At 42.0% G+C, this 20691-nt stretch overlaps 1 protein-coding gene across 3 annotated transcripts; it reads right to left on the reverse strand.

Annotated features, from left to right (window-relative positions):
• Window positions 1–6218: 6218 nt before the first annotated feature.
• Window positions 6219–18342, reverse strand: LOC308333795 (single-minded homolog 1-like). 3 transcript variants are annotated; one of them, XM_080790276.1, is made up of 12 exons: window positions 18182–18342; window positions 17282–17753; window positions 15142–15218; window positions 14816–14905; window positions 14477–14585; window positions 14220–14305; window positions 13789–13988; window positions 13171–13277; window positions 12755–12902; window positions 9300–9456; window positions 8607–8991; window positions 6219–8137 (listed from the first exon to the last, which is right to left on the reverse strand). In XM_080790276.1, exons 2-12 carry the CDS (start codon window positions 17454–17456, stop codon window positions 7401–7403), a joined length of 2271 nt encoding a protein of 756 aa, XP_080646402.1. In that variant the 5' UTR covers window positions 17457–17753; window positions 18182–18342; the 3' UTR covers window positions 6219–7400. The 3 variants fall into 3 exon arrangements, with proteins under 3 accessions (XP_080646402.1, XP_080646401.1, XP_080646403.1); XM_080790275.1 differs by having other exon boundaries at window positions 14468–14585; XM_080790277.1 differs by lacking the exons at window positions 15142–15218; window positions 17282–17753; window positions 18182–18342 and having other exon boundaries at window positions 14468–14581; window positions 14816–14866.
• Window positions 18343–20691: the final 2349 nt, after the last annotated feature.

Here is a 20691-nt window from a genome sequence, read left to right on the forward strand (position 1 = left end):
TTTGCCCCTCTGCTGCAGCTGTCACACAGTATTGCTCAGTATAGTGCTCAGAAGAAGTGAGCGAGCCAGAGGGACGGTTCTGTAGGGAGGGATACATTAAGGGCCTTGCCGATGCCCTGCTTTAGAAGCTGAATTTGTTTCCCACATCTGAAGGACTGGAATGTCCTCACCCAAATTGTACTGACTCTGTCTTAAAGTTAGCAAGTTGTTTTCCTTTCAGTACACATTTGAACATGCTGGTCTTTTAGAACTGTGAAAAGCCTCAGCATCACACATTTAATGACTGACTTTTGAAGATTACATCTGTAATTTTCGTAAAGGATTGGGGATCACAAAGTGCAGGATCATGTTCAGATTTGTACAAATTCCTGTCATTAAAATCAATCAGGGGCGGTGACTCAGGGGTAGAGTGGCCGGATGGTAACCGCAAGGTTGCCAGTTTGAACCCGGGCTCCCCCAGAGTTAGTGTCGAAGTGTCCTTGAGCAACACTCTGAACCCCTAATTGCTCCTGATGTGCTGGTTGGTGCCTCCCTTGCATGGTTTCCGCCGCCATTGGTATGTGAATGTGTGTGTGAATGGGTGAATGTAAATCTATGTAAAGCGCCTTGGATAAAGGCACTATATAAATGCACCATTTAATCCATTTACCATTTAATCATGTTTGATATTATTACGTCAGCTCTGACGGATCTCGTATCGGAAGGCAACAGATTTGAATCACACTAACATGCTGCCTGTCTTCATGGCCAGAATCAGATCACACACACACAAACATTTGCATAATAGATACTGTACATTTTGAAGAACGATATTAATGATCTAAGCATATGAAGTTAAGTTTAGTGGAATCTTCGGAATGTATTGTTGTCTAAGGCAGTGGTTCTCAACCAGTGGTCCGTGGACCACCAGTGGTCCTTCAGGGGGTTCCAGGTGGTCCCCAGATAAATGACGGAGAGTTGGTAACCAAATGGACCCGTACAGGTCCATTTGGTTTCATTTTACGCTCTAAAGAGTTCAATTATTGTTAAACATCTGCATTAATTGATTTACAAGTCTCCACAATTGGAGAATGTAGAAGAATTGTTATTTTGTTAAGGTTTGCCTGTTGTCTCTCATTGTGGACAAAATCCTATCCATGAAGTCTAGGGTCTGAGAAGCAAAATGTCATCAAATGGTGGTCCGTGGCTCAAATGCAGAATAAATAATGGGCCTTGATATGAAAAAGGTTGAAAACCACTGGTCTAAGGCATGACTAAATACGTTCAGATACAGTGAAGCATGTGCAATGAGCCATTGACATCATCAAAGGTTGCCGTAGCGGGATCTTGGCGGATCAGCGAGGTGTTTACAAGAAGTGGGAAGACTGAGACTGAAATAAACAAAGCACAACTCGGTGCCATGTGTCGCGACGCAGAGCCTAGATATCACAGAGACACAAAACGAGCGAGGCAAGGCGGCGAGAGAGAAGAGCCAGGCTGAGGGATCCTCCAGGTCTTTGTGGAGTTGAGTGAAAGGGGAGCGAGGATACCAGCCAGGCTAAAGCTGTGTGCAAATCAAGCGTGAAATCAGGAACAAAGGGATTCACAGGATTGAGGAGCATTAGATTCACACTGTCTGAGCTGTGTGTGTGTGTGTGTGTGTGTGTGTGTGTGTGTGTGTGTGTGTGTGTGTGTGTGTGTGTGTGTGTGTGTGTGTGTGTGTGTGTGTGTGTGTGTGTGTGTGTGTGTGTGTGTGTGTGTGTGTGTGTGTGTGTGTGTGTGTGTGTGTGTGTGTGTGTGTGTGTGTGTGTGTGTGTGTGTGTGTGTGTGTGTGTGTGTGTGTGTGTGTGTGTGTGTGTGTTTGTTTAGTTTTGTTACAGGGGGGGATTCGCTTTGGTGTTTGCTACATATAAATTGTTTCGGGTTTAGGGATAACTTTTTATGGAAATATTTTTATTTAAATTGCAAAAGGGCCTCCAATCAAAATCGCTAAAGTTAATATGATTTTACTTTACATGAAAAAATTGAATACTCATAGTATGTGTACTTTTTTTTTGCTACAAAAAGTGTGCAAATTCTGGATATATGGCTAACCACTGCTTTATAGCATCTTGCTGCAGTACTTTTTATTCTAACTTTTGTTAAAGACCTAAATTATTAAGTCATCTTATAGGCCACCCAGGCATCTAGAACTATATGTACTTTAAAACGAGAGAGACTCGGAGTAGAACCGCTGCTCCTTCGCCTGGAAAGGAGCCAGCTTAGGTGGTTCGGGCATCTGGTTATAGGATGCCTCTCGGGCGTCTCCCTAGGGAGGTCCTTGACGCACGTCTCACTGGGAGGAGACCCCGGGGCAGACCAAGGCGCAGTTGGAGGAAACGCATCGACTCACTGGCCTTGGAACGTCTCGGAATCCCCCAGGAGGAAGTCACTAATGTTGCTCTGGGATTTTCCAAATCACCCAAATCACTGAATGCTCCTTGTGGGAGCTATTTAGTATTTCAGTATTTTTCTATCTATCCTGATTGGATGAAGGCTTTGCCACCTAGCCAAAAAAGAAACCTAAGGTTTTTTGACCCCCAGGGGTTAACTGGGGACAGGGATGAACTCCTTATATGGTCAGCACACTAGTAGGGAGGATTATCACAACAAAACAAAAAAATAAGTGATATTTTAATTAAGTGAATATACCTTTAAGCTAAATGTGAACTAAAATAGATATTCTGATATGATTGTTATGTATAGAGAGTGTTTATTCATCAACATGGGTCTCCCTGTCTAAAGTATCTATCCAGCTCTTTAGTATACAGAAAATGCATTTTCAGGCCCGGGCTACCAATTTGATCTATTCAGGAGAGAGAACTCACACAGCATAGCCTACAGATTAAATCACTGAAATCGGAAGTGATAAGAAATTACTATCACTTTTTAATATAAATAAAATACATTTTATTATTAATATATATTTATTTAATAAATATATATTATTAATAAAATGTAAATGTGTAATATTTTTTGGGGGCCCACTTGCAATATCCTCATGGCCCACCAGTGGGCCCCGGCACATACATTGAGAACGACTGAACTACTGAATATTTAAAAGTGAAGAAGGCACTATTATTTGGGCTCATTTATTATTTTGTAGAATGCTATTATAAAAGCAATCTGATTTTTCTTCAGGAAGGATACGGTTAGATTTGTTTCACAGTGTGGGGGGGATTAAGGGGAAAGTGATATTTTAAGCAACAGCCATGTTGGAGATTGTGTGGGCAGGATGCAGACCAGGAACATATATTCTGGAACTGTCAAAAAATTAATGTATGGTCTGCGATGAATAAAATACTAGGCTATATGATATACCTAAAACATGTGCGGTACTGTGTCTAGGAAACCTGACACAGGGAAATATACAAAGAGAAGATATATAAGTTAGAGTATTGTTGGCAGCTATAGTAAGAAAGGTTTTGGTACAAAGTTGATCCTCCGGTCCATGAACAGTGGCTGAGCATTGTGGAAGAGATGTTTATAATGGAGTAATTCATTGACCGAATATATAGGAGAAATGGACTTCACCAGAAAATATGGACAAATCAGACTGTTTTGATGCTGTATGTGACCCCTTGCACTGCAACTGAAAAAATAAATGCACAATAAAAACTAAGTAGTAAAGAAGAAGACAATCAATCTGATTACATTATGACGTTTGAGTTCCAGTCGATTGTGTGAATTGCACATTTAAATAAATTAGTAATCACTAATGGGCCATACAATGTCGGTGCTGGAACACAAACCTAATTTCCTTTCCAGTCACTAGATCAACATCCCACCTTGACCTCAGTCTCATGGCTCAGCCAATCGGCTCAACCGGTGATGACCTCAATATCCTGGCCCACCCAATCAGAACATCTAAATTGGTTCAGGTGCACTGGGGTCTGACACACAGCCTTAAGAGGTGTCAGTAAATGCAGCGCTTCAGTGGTTTTCCCAGGTCCTGTGCTATGTCGGCTGCCTCATTTGCGGGTGACACACCAGAGGTGCACGTGTTTATGACTGTTTGTGAAATGCGTGTGTGTAAGTAATCCGTATACCTGGTTAGTATGGAACTCCTGTACAGCTGCAGCTTGTGATATAGCGTTTGTAGAAGGCACAATGACCACAATCCCCCACGGTAGAATGCGTTGTAAAAATACAGTAAATATGCTGGAATTAAACGTACTTAAAACCTCTGGGACTTTGACGAGGATCGTCTCTGTAGTTGGTCTGCACTTTCCCCCCCCTACACTCTTTCCTGGCAATACCAATGTAGAAGCGCACAATGTGTTGCGTTGCAACATGTTGTGGAATTGTAGATCGGCTATTTTTGGTTAATGTTCCCCCATGAATAGTGATTCAAGTGGTTAAGTTGTGTTTTCCAGATAAGTAGGCTACTAGACTGAGGGGTAATATGTCGTTTTGCATTGATAATAATTCCACGAGGTCGTATAATACACACAAGTGTACTATGTACATTGTACAAGTAGAGAAACATGTTGAAACATTTTCTTCAATGTTGGTCAGCCCAGAGGCCGCTTAATAAAGATCGAACGAGCATTCCTCTTTACCAAGTGTCACGTTGAATTATAGAGGCAACTCTGAAGCAGCACTTTAATTGATGTATGAATATGCAATTGTGCCTTTATCCTAGACCCGAAATCAATCAAGTTGGACATTCTGGGTTAATGTGAGCCTTGCCATCTACAACCCCCACACATCCTGTGGCTTTGTTTGTGAGGTCAGGAGCCACTTCTTCATTTCTCCTCCATTCTGGTCCAATACTGAGATACCGAGCCTTATCCCTGACCTGGCTCTGGTTTGGTCCTACAGTGCATAGAAAACCAATAAAGCCCTTTTATCTTCTCTAGCAGCTAATGCATCGACATGAAAACAAATGTTATGCAACCGCTGCTTTCCATTATGACATTTTAGAACAGTATAATATGTGATCATCGTTTGCATGGACACAAGCAGAGGTTTGTCATCTTTGAGTATACCAGTAGAAAAACAAATTAAGGCATCGAGTTTCACCAGCCAGGTTGCATGAGCCTTCTAACTATGAGCCATGTAACAGCGTAGATGTAGATCTAAGTGATAGGATGAGGTTTGTGTGTGTTTGTGCGATCAAAATGTGTGCACTGCACGCACATGTGCCCTTGCGTGAGAGAGAGAGAGAGAGAGAGAGAGAGAGAGAGAGAGAGGCGTGCTTGGTCTGGGCGATGGCCCCTGTGTGTAGCCAGTTCTACATGTGTAGTCCTTTAGCGCCCAATACTATACTGTAGTGTTATTAGAGTGATTGAAAAATTCATAGGTCTAGTATCCCGAGTAACTATAAACAAAGATGTATTTGTGGACACACACACACACACACACACACACACACACACACACACACACACCTATCCTCAAGCTGGATGATGTCAACAACAGAGCAGTGTAATAGCTCTACTTCCTGGAATGACAGCGTTGGTGATGTCTGGCAGCCCATCAGATGCCTCTGTCAGCGGTGACTGATGGGAGCTCGGCATCCAGACCCAGACGGTGTCCAGGTCTCTTTCAGCTCAGACGGCCAGGGCCAGCGCTAGCACTACACATGAATAACTTACATACATTAAAATACACAGCAGAGAAATTACCTCTGCGGGGAGGTCAAAGTGGTTAAACGTGCGAGTTAAACTGCTCCAAACAGCAGAAACATGTGCCGGCACTGTTGGCAGCGCAGCTAATGAGATTCAAAGTGTCTACAATTAAAAAAAAAAAAAGAAAGCTTAGTAGTCACATGCAACAGTTTTCTCTAAGTCATAGTGATTTGCAACGGATGGTTTTGTTATTATTTCTCCCTTTTATTTGATTTATTTGAACTGATGTTCCTTTCAAACTGTGTACTGTATATCTAAGAGTTTTCACGAGGGATAGTCATTGTTGCTGCGAAATAGAGGACAATATTTTGCGCATCTTGTTAAACAGTTCAAATAATTTGGTATTTGTATTAGGCTCGTAAGCTGAACGCATACAGTATAGTCCTATTTAGTCATTATTACCGATGTATTCTTGAGATTGTATACTGATTTTGCAGGGCCCGTTGGCCATTATGGTAGGAACTCCAATTCTGAGAAAATAAAAGGAAAGAGACAAAACAAAACAAATTTCTAATTGTATTTTTTGGCCACCGCAGAATTATTCTGTTCATGGTCAAACCAGCTTTTATTGGCAACAGATGTAAGACAAAACTAGCACAGCCAAAATTGTTTGATTGCAACTGTATTTATATTTAAAAGACATATTCTTCCAATTAATAAATAATCTTGTGACTCGTTCAAAAAGTTGTTGATCGTATTTACATTATAAATAAAATGACAGAAACAAAAGACATTTGACATAGTCTTGGATTTGGAAAAGAAAACCCAGCCAGCCATACAAACGAACTTAAACGTGGAAAAATACTGGGGGAACAAAGTAAAACTCATCCGTTCGGTGGTTAAATATGTGAAAGAAGACATTTCCCTTTTCTTTTATGGGGGGTGGGGAGGAATAGTAAAAATTCTTAGTTTCAAACATTTGTGTGTGAGAGAACAAAACTATTCTTGTAATCTACTCTCTATGGCCCCTATAGAATATGTAGAATCATTTCCCCATGTTTTCTTTTTAAGAACAATATTGGCTTATCTTTGAAAAATGGAAATCCAAGCATTCAAACAAAGTGTATATAATCCCACGAGTAAGTATTCTACAGGAATAATGACAACACATACAGAAAACAACATTTTGCCAATTAGACCCACGGACAAATAAATACTAGAAAACACTGGACATCTTTCAATGGTGAAGTGCTCACTTTCCTGTGGTGAATTGTACGTGAAAAACATTATGCCGTAAGCAATCTATTTTGGTGAAGGGGCAATGGAACGGCATTTTCTTAGAGCCTTGGGAAACTGAAACTGGGACAGATTAACTCAAAGGACCACTGATGCATGAGACGGTTAGGACAGAAACGCTTGGTTGATGTTTAACCACAATCAAAACTTGAGTCGCTTTTACAGGGAAGAGAATTATTTATTTTTTTCAAGTACCAAGAATCCCTATGTAATGGAGCAATCCCTCAGCTTACCTTGGCTAATATCAAGGATAAGTCACAAAATGCTTAATCATCTGAATCTCATGAAAACATCCTCGGTGAAAATAGAAAAAGGTAACAGCATACATGCTGGACTAGTTACTTAAAATACTGCTGAATGCACTACCAAGGGACCATAAAGCCAGGCTGCCTTTTTTCTTTTTTCTTTTTTTTTTAAACTTTACACAGTATTTTGCATGTCAGTATGTGCATACAGTGGCATCTTGCTGCGACGTCCTCATTTAGACGATCTGGCCATCTGAATAAGATAAGGTCAGCTTCCATTGGTGATGATAACTGAGGTGGCCTTGTGTCCCTGCATCTGGTCCGCCTGCATCCTCATATGTGAGGCCATGTCATACTGGACTCCTCCGCAGCTCAGCCCAGAGTAGCTGCGCAGGCTCTCTGAATCATACAGGTGTTCTAGAGAGTAGCCAGTCAAAGCATAGGCTGATTGCCTGTCCAGAGGCTGTCTGTCTTGGGATTGATAAAGCAGCGGGCTGCCCTGGGCCTGCGGCGGATGCGGGGACAGATCTGTCTGCATGTACTCTTTAGTGAGGGACAGGCCTGACCTGGAGATCCCATCGGAGCTGGGACTGCTGAGACGGGACAAGGAGATTGGACTGGTCGCGTTGTCGTCGTTGTCGTGGGGACAGGGCACTTTGCCGCTGTCCCGGTGGTGGAGGCGTTCGGAGGTGAGGTCGATGCTGGCGACTCCGGGGCCGCGGCACACCACACTCGACCCGGGGTTGGAGAGGGGGAGGGAGGCCGTGAAGCAAGGGCTGTGAGCCTTGGCAAGGCCCGACACTTCCAGGGGCCCCTTGTGCTGCTGCAGACGGCTCTCTTCTTCTTTGATCATCTGCTGTGTGGCGCGGATGAGCGTCTCCATCTTGCTGGGCTCTTGAGGGCTGGCCCGGAAGTGGTCACCGTGGTAACGCTCTCCCGAATCACTGGTGGAACCGCCTCCGTCTGGGGAGCTCACAACACTCTCTTCGTCCCAGTGACCCCGCCCTGGCAGAGAAAATGGCCAGATTACAAAACAATGAATTGGGTTAATAAGTAATTCGGTTTCTGTTGTATTCATGATGAAGGTGAACAATGTTCATACATTTGCACACAATACAAATACATTCTGGATAGTGTACGGCTTCTTATTTGTGTCTTCTGAATAAATTATTATTATTTTTACAGAATTGTGTCTGTTAGACCAAGTTATGTCTTGGTAAAAGTGTGGCATGGGGTGGGGCAGATAATAGGCTACTGTACTTTGTGGAAGTGAAATGACTTTGCTTTTGATTGGAAGCAATTTTTGGTAGATGGTACAGATGGTAGCAATCAGCAAGCAATCAGCAAGCTGGCAGGAGATGGTGTAAACAACTTAGCATGGCCTATAATGACATTTGGACAGCAACTACCAAAAGTAGCACATTATTATTATTTTGCAAAGCAGATGGCCATGGTCTCACACCTAACATCTCACCATGGATTGCACCGTGGTAAGCTCCGATGTCATAGCCCTCGCCGTTCTCCAGCGTTGACTTGGGCAGGGACAGAACTGAGCGCGTGGCGTCCCACCATGCCTCACGCCCCGACTGGGGAGTCCCCAGGAAGTAGCGTCCGCCCTGGCAGCGGACACGGTCGCAGGTGCTGGCATTAGGATGGACTTGTGCGTGGGCAAGGTCCTCCTCCGTGATGCCCAGTCCGTAGCATAGGGGGGCAGAGTCTGGATACAGTCTGTAGGCACAAGAGGCCTCCGCAGATTCCCCGGCATCCAGAAGCTGGGGCGAGGCGGAGTCTGTCAGTGGACTCCCTCCCCATTGGCTGTCCTGATCCGACTCGGATCGCTCAGTGTTGAAAGCTGAGAACTGTTGGACAGAAATGTGTTTGTTTAAACTACTTAAACCCCTTACTTCATTGACCGGAATCTCCCCTTTTCTCTCCTCCTTTTTCCCCCCCTACACCAAATCTCTTTGTCGATCTACAAGCTCACAATGCACTGCAACGCGAGGCTTTGTGAGCTTGTAGATCTTTTGCGGTATGTTCATCCCCCGAATAGAGACCCCGGTTTCATGAGGTTAAACTTCACGCTCACTAAATATGGAACCATATGTTTATCTGGTTATAGCCATGATGAATCTGATGAGCATGTCTCAGTTAATGGGCTGTTTATTACCTGAGGGTAGGGTGACATTCTGGCTTTGGCCTTGCTCGGTGTCAGACGTGACTTGGTGGTCTTCCTGTCCTCGGTGTGAGCCGTGGCATAGGGGAACGCCGGCTTGCTGGGGCTCATCTGGTCCAAGGACAGCTGCATCCCCTTATATTCAGTATCCCTTTACGACAACCAAAGACATAAATATACATCTAAATAAATGTTTTCATAACTTTTGCTTGTCCAGGGTAGAGTTCAATCAGTCACACGTGACGTCCACACCTGAGAGCTGTGCAGCACAACCACAAGTCCTCTGTGGCTGGCCGTCAAACATTGCATGCAATTGAGATGAAATGCTTTGCCCAAAGGCACCTGAGTGGTTTGTGTTGTTGGGAGATTAGGGGTCGTTACTTATTTGCTTTCCTTGCCCAGAGTTTTCCAGCTGTTTCTGGGGGTTGATTTCTCTAGCCTTCAGGCTACCATTAAACTCAATTTAATCTGGAGAACTTCTGTTACATACACGGTAGTGTTTCCTATCACAATTTACTAATGTTGAGTGTTTCCCAACAACATGATAGTGTTAACTATCACATTTATACCATTTATACAGCTGTTCAGTGTTTTTTTTTCTTCAGCATATAGCAGCAATAGTGTACAAACCATGTGACAACCAACATCACTCTGTAGCAGACGTCTTGGCCAATATTACATTATAGATAACAAAACAGACCCATTTCACAAAACACTCTTTCTGTGAATGGAGTGATTGTGAGGACTATGAGAAGTGAAAACAGAATTTAAGATAAACTACTGAGATTAAGCCCACCCATTTCTCTGTATTGAGTAGTCTAGTATAATGAGAAAACTAACAGACACCCTAGGTGAAGTTAATCATTCTTTGCTGCTGTACAACCATTGCCGGAACATAATGTGTGTAGCCATGTGCCCTCTCTCTCTCACACACACACACACACACACACACACACACACACACACACACACATGCATGCACAAATGCATTCACGCACGCACGCGCGCACACACACACACACACACACACACACACACACACACACACACACACACACACACACACACACACACACACACACACACACACACACACATGCACGCACACGCACACACACTCTCACTCTCCAACCTTTCCCTTTAGTGTCAACAATAGGCCTTAACTTACTCTCAACTTGCGCTCTCTAATCACACAAACACACGCATATGCATGTTTTTGATTGATTGGAGGCCACTTAGGCCAGTGGTGTTGATCGGTTGTTGTGCAGACGGTACATGAGCCATTTCTGACATTTTAACCTACTGTCCTGCAGCTGAACTCCATCTGGGTGTCCACGTCCAGGGAGCAAAAAGTCTCCCGTGTCAAGAACTCAGCAAACACGGCCCTATTCTTAACTTATCACATCAACAGTATGTAATAGTAGCTACTGGCATTTGAAACCCCATGTGGCCCATCCCTGACCCCCACACCGACAGCCTCTTTAATATGTCTCTAAATATGACCCATTCTTTATGTATGACACTTTAGGGGGAAAGGCTGTGTTTAGATAGTGTGTAAGAGTTGTTTGCTCTTGCAGGTATTGCAATGGGCGGCTGGGCTCTGCATCCTATCTGTGACCTGGGTGACTTATGTCTGAGCCAATACGGTTGGGCTTTTGTGCAAACTCAGCTGTGTTAGCAGAATTCCGCCTCGGGGTCAATGTCAGACCACGTCACATCTGAAATGTGCCACCAGCAAAACTCCCAATCATGATGTATTAATGGAATCTTCCTGGATTAACCACTTAAGCCCTATACTGTATTTTTAAAATAAATTTAAATTGCACTGTGCAACGCCTCCCAAGTCCCAATGAGACACATTGTGAACTTATAGATACTGTATGCATTTCTTTTTTTATCTACATTTTTGTTTGGATTTTTCAAAATGTTTGCCACTTTGCCTACTGTATAATGACTTGCCAGTGTTAAAGTGGTTAGGAAAAAGTGACTGAATCTTCAACAAGTTGTACTAATAATACTTATAGTACTAATGTACTTTGTCGTCTTCTCGTTCTTTTGGAGTGCTCATGCAGTAGCCTATACGTCTAATACGCCAGTACCATTCAACAATGTATTGTTGCTGTCAGGTGGAAACCTTGTGTGTCCAAATGTGCTACATTTCAAATTTTCGATGAGCTTGTAGATCTGCTATTTTTGAAAAATCGTGAAAATGTGGCGCAAATCTTTGAATATATATTCTTTCACAGCGAACATCTTTAACTCAAATATTTGCTTCTGGGAGGTCCCTGGAGGTCTGCGGCCAAATATAGATAATTCTGGGGCTCCTTCATGAAAAAGGTTGAGCATCACTGACATAGAAACATAGGTTTTTCAGAAAACTGAAGACATGGCAAAAATAGTCATGCTCTTGATGCATCGCGACACCTTGTGTATTGGCTATATTTGCTACTTTTGTGTCAGACTGTAGTATGGGCAAAGTAGGGCATTTATTCACTGAAAAGTCTTAAAAAGTTCAAATATAGAGATACAAGGTTTCTGCCTGACAGCGACAATATATAGTAGCCTGTATATTTATTTTACATAATTTATTATTGCTAATTGTCACTGATACAGAATGAAAGAGATCCTACGTAACTAAAGAAGACATTTAACGACTACATGCCTGCACATTTGTATACACTCACAAACGTGTGTAAGATCTCACACACACACACACACACACACACACACACACACACACACACACACACACACACACACACAAGCAAACACAAAATAAGGTACGTGTGGATCAACCAAACTAACATGGGCAGCCTCTTTGAAATAGCTATTGATTCCCAGTTCACCGTTTTATGGATTTTTCTTTCCGTATAGCCTGCAGATCGATGGTGACAGTAGAGGTTTTGTGATGGGGTTGAACCCAGGTGTTTGTCTTGCTGTCTCAAAGGGCCGCAGTGATTTCTCTCTTTTTTCCCCCCTCCCCTGCTCTCATAACGCGCAACGTGTGAAAAGCAGCATCAGTATTTTGCAGGGAATTAAAGGGGGAAAACTGTCAAAGGATAAAGATTTCTCTTATAGAGATAATACATTTTACTGCCTTTGACACAGTGAGTTGCTGTCTGGCACAAATTGGTGCATGGTACAACAATTTTACTTGATAAATGTTGATATTGCTGCATGTTGATTGTTGACTGCTCTGCTGTATGCAAACACCCAGAGATACAGTATAGGCTATATTTCCCCCATCTGTCTGTTAATGTTTAACATTTACATTAATTCAAGCTGCCTTTCCATTTTCAGGAAAATCTGTTACATTTTACTCAATTCTTATAGAGCACACTATAATATTCTATAGTGCTTTTGCTTTACATTTTAGATTGGAAATGGGAATGGAAGGTGGAATGTCATTTAGGACTTTGGTTAGGACTAGTTATGTAAATGAGCCTTACGTGAGGACATAGTTGACGCTGACAATGCAGTGGGGCCGGGAGGAACGGCTGTTGTGAACGATTGTGGCGTAGCTCTGGACCCAGACCCAGCCTCCGTGCTTGGCCAGGAAACGATAGTATTTAGTGGTGACTTGGCCCTTCACCAGCACTGCGGAGGAAAGACAAGGCGATGTCACAGATTGTGTTGGATATGGTTACAGTTTTGTGTGTGTGTGTGTGTGTGTGTGTGTGTGTGTGTGTGTGTGTGTGTGTGTGTGTGAGAGATAGGCTGACATGAATATTTAGGTGGACAGTAAAGTATTCATAAGCATATGCTGTGTATTTATTGACACACTGAACAAGGTACAAGTTACTTGCAGAAAGGCGGGCCAGAACTGCTACACAGCACCATATAGGTCAGACCTGTTTGAACTCACAGAGGTGGTGTGCACAACGCAGGTGAAAGGTGTCACAGCTGTGCACGTGGTGGTACAGGGTTTTCTCTATGAGGTCCTGGGGCTCATAACCAGTCAGCTCCGCTACCCTGCATGCAGAGGCCGGGGGGAAGTTCACAACATGTGAGTGACTCAGCAATTTTCCCCCCACATAGCCTGTATATGTTGGATAAATAAAACCGTGTTGTTTTTCTGCAGATCCACCCCCTCCCTTGTTAACAGGCATGGGGACATTATGGCTTGGCTTACAGTAGCATGTAACTATAGGCTGATGATGATCATCATCATCTGCTGGACAACATGGTAATGCTTTGCAAATGTAACAGAAGCAATTAACTGTTTCAATGAATGTCAAACAATACAAAAAATAAATATAACTCGACAAAGACATATAGTAAAGCCTGATTTTGCTCCGTCGCACGGCGGTGTCGCACGCCGAAAATAGCAGACATGCCTTCGGTTTAACATGAGCACGCAGGTCTGCGCGACGCAAATTGTTAAATAGCTATAGCAATTTATTTTTGGTGAACTGAAGTGGGGCTATGAGGCTTAATATTTATAGTTAAGGATTGTGTGAACAGTTTTTATAGGCCTATATACCTGGAATCGAGAAATATGAGTTTCATGTCCAGGCTGGCTCTGAACATGAACATGTTGCTGTGGAGTTTGATCTCCGTGACGGCGCTGGGAGGCAGCGAGTGTCCCACCGCTACCAGGCCCACGTTCTGGTAGCAGCCTTCAAACGGAGAGATGTCCAGGCTGTACTGGCGGATCTTCAGGTAGCCACTGCAATGGATCACCTGCCAAACAATTACAATTTGTTTTATGCCACAGCAGTTGGTTTAGGCCTAAAGATGCAACAATTATTAAAACCGGAGCCTGCTGGAATAGGCCCAGAGGCCCGTATATGTTTCATTTAGCCCACACTTACCTAACAATTTTATTTCAATTAACTTGATAAATTAATTTATTCGGTTAATTAATTGAAATAATAAACCAATAAAGGTTTCAATCGGGGTTAGCCTTATTACCTTATATCCACCGCTGGTGAGGCCTGCATTTCTTTTAGCGAGCACGCATTTCATTCTCAAGAAGAAGGAGCGCTCCACTTCATATTCTGAAAAATAATACATTAATTATATAGGCCATCCTGGTTACGTGACGTCCCACTGGGCCTATTCCATGAAAAAAAATGTGTTTGCTAGCGAATACTATATAGGCTACAGACAAATAGCCTAAACAATTCAACGTGTCAAATAGAGATCGCGACATAGCCTACCTAGCCTACCTTGTACATAATGAGAATGGTAAGGTTGGTGCGGTGTCAAGACGGCCGTCATTTCGTCGTGGTCGGCCGGGTGGACGTACTCGTAAATACTGTTGCCAGTCAACTCTACCTGTTAAGAAATAGCACTCGGCTAAATAAGGCTATGGTAATTTAATAGATCGACACTTTTTTATTATAGCCTTTTTATTTAATGCTTTTTTGAGAGGCTACATAATAAATAGCCTATAATGAAGGCATGCATGAGATAACGCTACAAAGTGAAAATACAAAAATAAATACTGGTATACAAAAGATATAAATGTCATTAAGAAGAACGCCCAAAACGTTGTCAAAACGAACCTGAGACAGTCCCAAATGGACCGATGCCGTTTCTGAAATGTACATGATCTTCCCATCCGGAGCCACAACAAAGATGAATCCATCCAATGTCTGCAACACACCATACACAATTAACAATTAGCCCAGTTCGCAAAACCATTAAGGCTTCGTTACGCCAATTAGACGATCGATTTTAGCCTACTTGTATAACAAATGTGTTAATTAGTTTGGCGGTGTATAGGCCATGCATGGTGACAGGTGTAGCCTATAGGGCATGGTGACAGGTGTAGGGCATGGTGACAGGTGTAGCCTATATGCCATCATGGTGTCAGGTGTATTCTATATACCTGCAGTAAGTGTGATCCTAGCTCACGGCCGACATTGTCCAAAGATCTTCTGGGATGACCCCAGGCTTCACCCAAACCTATACAGAACCATCAGCACATGTCAGCATTTATTCTGTGAAATGATTAGTTATTGTAGCTACAACTGTTTTTCAATTCGATATTTTGTGTTTTTTTGTATTTTATTGTATAAGATTAACAAAGAATGTATACAGCATGTTAGTGAAATTAATGAGTGTATATAGGGCCTTTCTTTACCCTATATACAATAAGGCTAGTAAAACGTTAGGCAATACATGCATGCATGTTTTTGCAAGGCCATAAATCCTAAATCAATAACTCTAAGTTACAGATCCTTGCAGCAAAAATGTGAGACCGTATAATAAACGTCTTTCTCGCACAATAATCACTAAATCACATAATATATACAAGATCATACAGCATTCATGATTCAAGATTGTATTTTTACATGCATGGTTTACAATTGCATCAGTGAAATTCTGTGGTTTTGGCTAAGAAATTGAAACAAACGAAATAAAGTAACAATAGTCGTAAATGTAAGATCAAAATATTAAACATAGCACGCGCACTGTTTTAGGTGCTGTGTAGGGTCCTATACTCATGCACGCACACACGCACACGCAAGCATTGACCATATAGGCCTGTCAACCGATTTCAACCAAAAGAAATAGCAGATCTGCAAGCTCAGCTTTAGAATGGATCTTAAGTGGTTAAACAGCATTTGAACTAAACCATATACAGCTCACCTTTGTGTATAGGCTATATATGCCTCACAGCAACTGTATAGTTGGAGGTGATGTGAAAAGGCTATAGCTTTAGGTGGTGCAACATTGTGCATCTCTTATTCTCAAATTATTGCCATTCACTGAACAAACAATCCGAGTTAAATTCAACAAACAGGCCTATTATTCATAGTCTTTTGGGGGCAATTGAGAGTGTTTCAAATGCTGGATTAAAAATGACCAAATTAATAATAATAATACTGATAATAATAATGAGCCTTTTTGCATATAGCTCATTTTATGTTTTGCTATTGGTTTCTCACACACACACACACACACACACACACACACACACACACACACACACACACACACAGATATATATCTATAGACTATCCTGCATATGGAATAAGATATGTGATATTAAAGGGAATAGTGAATGTTATGTTCTCCCTTGTTGTTTTGTCCAAGCTTTCAACTGAGAACAAAGGAGATATATAGCCTACTGTATATGCTAACTATACTGCACACACGACATGGTGCTTGCACTGTGTCTTAGGACGGTTATTACTGCGTGGCCTATATGTGTTTCAATTGTGACCTATCAAAATATCATGAGAAAGGGTGATTGGAAGATGATGCCGTTTTTAGAGACTGACATGACTTGCATTGATACTAGATATCACAGTCGGAGGCCTTGTTTTTGGCGGGTATATACGGTTCGCCACTAACCCCGTTTATTAATATGCTGTAACGAATCGATAACGCGTGACAATAACAAGTGCAATATGCATGTTGTTGGTGCGACTGACTGTGGAGCATTTATGTCCAGCTAAACAAACAAAAAACAATACCCTTGTCATTTCTGCACCATACATACGTTTGTCTCCTGCTTTTACACGCCACGGCTTGAGGTGATTTGAACCTATAGAGCTGTATATAATTGGTGTGTCTTGTTTTCAGTCACGCAAAGAAGAATCCTGCAGAGACCTAAATATGGTTGCAAATCGTTCGCTTATTGCTGAAGCCTTTCCATTCACTGACCTCGGTCCATTTATAAAGCCATAGGCCTAAATCTGCAGCCTGGGACATGTTCGGTTGAGACACGGTTATATATATTTTGGAATGCGCGAGGTTATCCAAATAATATTAGATTGTGTATATTAGGCCCATATGCTATATATACACAGTAGCCTATTTCTTTTTTAAATGTAATGAATTCATTAAGTAATTTGATTATATTGGTATTTAGTTATTAAGGCGAGTCTACTGAATTAGACAGCTAGAACAAGAAAGTGTTTGCGCTACGCAAGTTATAGGTGTATGCGCTGGCATAATTAAATTGTGAAAGAGAAATAGTAGACATATAAATGGAAACCACGAGGATATAACTTGCTTACCCTGAGGGAAGACAATTCTCATCTTCAGGTAGCTTGTCGTCAGTCTAATGATCGACGCTTTGTCCAGCTGAGATGTTATGGCCGACGGCAGTGGCAGCATTTTGGCCAGTTCATAGAATTCACTGTTCTCCTTTTCTCGTCTAGTCCTTGCGGCCGTTTTAGATTTCTCCTTCATGTCGCCGTCCTTCCCCTTTCGAGAGATATGTGCTTATATCCTTCCTCGACGCCCACGCTGGTCATTCAAAACACGGGGACAGAGTTCTTTCCGTTTTGTCGCCTTCTCATGATATACTTCGTTTCGTCAACTAAAACGGCGGCGATTGGATACTTTACATCCTCTAACCGGTTGAATTCCAAGGAACTCGATATCCTGGTCAGTCTGATGGACTAGTACGCTGAAATTCTTCGAGTTGAAGTAGTTAAACTTGCAGTCATAAAGCCGATGGTGCCATCACTGACATTCCTGGAAAACCTGCAAGATCAATGTACAACCAGTGTCATTATTCACGCATTATTCTTGCCATATAGGCCAATTCAAAATATATAACAGAGGGGAAACATGACATGCCGCAGCAGTGACTGAAACAACAGCAACAATGTTCTATAAAGAATAATATAGTTAACATATATAGGGTATATATACATATATATATTTTATTTGGGCTATACACTTTAGCCTATAGGCCTTGCACAGCGAGTAGCAATAACAAATAACTTAAGCACTGCGACTGAAAATACGAAAATAAACATAGCCTATATGCATTCATATTAGTCTATGGCTAATCTTTCAATTCCAAAGATGATAAAAAAAAAGAAATGTCTGCATGGTTAATCCTATATAGACCAATATGATTCGTGATCGCACAATTAAAACAATATGCTGCAATGCATGCGTCCTACTTTTGCTCGGATTCCATGGCGTTCAGCCCGCAGGGAATTATTTCAGCTGTCCTGAAGCGGGTTCACTGTGAGCTCCTATAGAATTCCAGGAAGGAAATTAAATGCTGTATAGCTAGCGGACCCCTCGCTGCACCATGTAGGCTACTGCATATGATAGCATACACACACCTCTCACAATTAAAGCCCGTCTCCCATACAGGCTCAATGTGATGTGTCTATACTCTGCTCTGCCGAGCTGCTGCTGCTGCATGCAGGACCGGCCCACTCACACTCAAGCTCTCATTGGGCAGCATTGTTGAAATCCACTTGTTCATTGGTCACACACAATACAGTCTAAAAAATGGATTGATATTTTTGTGAGACATTCACCTCTGACCCGTACCACATGCAGCACAGGTAGGATATACAGTATAAGGCTATGCGTTATGTGTAGGAAGTATACAGTATAGGAACATTAGAAAAGATGAAAGTGACGACGGTTGATATAGGCAGCCTGTTCTTGCATGGAATCGGATACTTCACTTGTGGCTGCGGCTCTCCACTTGTATGATTATGTTTGAACCATTTTACAGCTTTATATTGTATCGACAGATTAGAGAGATCCTCCTTTTTAAAAATTCAGTCTCTTGCCAAATGCCAGTGCTGTTTTTGGTTAAGAAGAAAAGGTGTAATTTGCCTAAATGATGTTGCTCGGAAAATATAGTCTGCAACTCTGCAATCAGGTCTAGCGTGCGTGACTTAAGTTGGTATAGGGTTAACTTCTATCCATTCAAAATATACGCCAAATAATGGAGTATAGGCCTATATTAATTGACCAAATTACGCTTATTTCTTTCAAATAGCAACAACATGTTTTTTTTGGAATGACATTAAATTAAATCTTGACAATATAATCTGTCTAGAGTCTATAATGACATATAAATAGGCTAATAATGCATGCAATAGCAGTTCAGAGTTCTTTATTAAATGTTGACCATTTATGAGAGGCACTCATTCTCGTCTCACTCGCGGTCTCCCAAATCCCAATGTCCTTCTCTCTCCCAGCATCTTCTGCATACATGGGGATTTTAAATAGAGAATATATCTCTGAGGAGCCCGTCAACACGAATTAAATTCCGATTAAAGAATATAGGCATATTTGCTGCCGATTGAGACGTTTAAGCAAACACATTAGGCTACTATACTTAACTTAACTTAACTGACAAATGAGGGGCTATATATTATGACTTGTCCATAAGCAAAAAAAAGCAACCGTCAATGCAAGAGAAAAATGCAAAATAATCTGTACATTATACTGTAATATATTTGAACTGTATAGGCCTACATTTCCAGTGACAAATGCATGACGCATGACCTATAGCACAGCAATGCCATGCATCAAGACAGACTTAATATGCAATAACAGTCTGAACTTGACTCGTGGCAATGATTCTAACAATAGGCCTGTAATTCACAATTTCACTTAGGCTATATCTGAAGTCGATGTCTCTTTCTCCCGTTTTGTAATAGTCAAATCCAAGGCTATATTTCACAGAAACCCATATAGGAAGAAGATGCCTTATTCGTTGACTTTGTGTTTGATTTGCCCATATGGCTACACGTTTTTGGAGGGCCATGCTTATTTTCTTTTTAACTATTTATAATTATATTTCTAAAGTATCAATCTGATCATAACCCCGTTTGTCCGCGCATTATTTCCATATTAAAACAAAACATCTTTATAGGCCAAAACATTTAATCTGCATGCATGTGCAGATATATTGTTACTTAGAACCAACCCAATGCAGAATATAGCCTATATGGACACTATATAGTCGAGACTCAGAGCAGACCTACATGAGGCTCAGGCTCAGCCATAAGATATAGGTACACAATGACATCGTCAAACACGTTTATTATGTGAGGATTAAACTCCGCCGTGTGCATCAGAAGATGAGCGCGCCACGGCGCATGCAGCGTTTTAATTAGAGGGCAGGCGCTCAGCTGGGGAGTGGGGAGAATGAATGGCACACAGCGGGCGCGGTGACGGGGGCGCGGACGGACGCACGTCGCGACAGTGAGCCAGGCTATCTCATTACGCACACAATTAGCACTTAAATTGATGCTGCATCCTGCCATAATTGGAGATTGTCGAGCTGCCCGAAAGTAGCTCTATATTACTCTTCCTGCAAGAAATGACCGCGCGCGCGTGTGTGTGTGGCTGTGTGCACTGTGCACGTTTGACCTATAAAGTGCTCTGAATTAAAGGAAAATGTCCGTTTGAAAAACAAAAAACAAATTATAGAAAAGCCAAGAAGATAATTTCAGATGCCTCCACATTTCCCTGTAGCAATATTATTTTTATTTTTATTTTACCAAGCCCTTGAGGATGACCATGCACGTATATTGAAAAAGATATCTGTAACCCTCCACTTTCAGTGACGAATCCCTCATTATTGCCTCTCATTTCAGGGTCTATTATCAGCTGTCCTATAGTCTGTCTGACATAACCACAGGGCCAGAGGTCAACC

The sequence above is a fragment of the Protomyctophum bolini genome, assembly GCF_963924005.1.
Source record: "Protomyctophum bolini genome assembly, chromosome: 19".
Classification (NCBI taxonomy): Eukaryota; Metazoa; Chordata; class Actinopteri; order Myctophiformes; family Myctophidae; genus Protomyctophum; species Protomyctophum bolini.

Bases quoted from the DNA above. Each gene is read 5' to 3' on its own strand.
- LOC308333795 (XM_080790275.1), bottom strand. From the start codon at position 17,456: ATGAAGGAGAAATCTAAAACGGCCGCAAGGACTAGACGAGAAAAGGAG. The intron at 15,219-17,281 runs GTAAGCAAGTTA...GGTTCTGTATAG, and splicing joins GAGAATTGTCTTCCCTCAGG to GTTTGGGTGAAGCCTGGGGT. The intron at 13,989-14,219 runs GTAATAAGGCTA...ATTGTTTGGCAG, and splicing joins TCACCAGCGGTGGATATAAG to GTGATCCATTGCAGTGGCTA.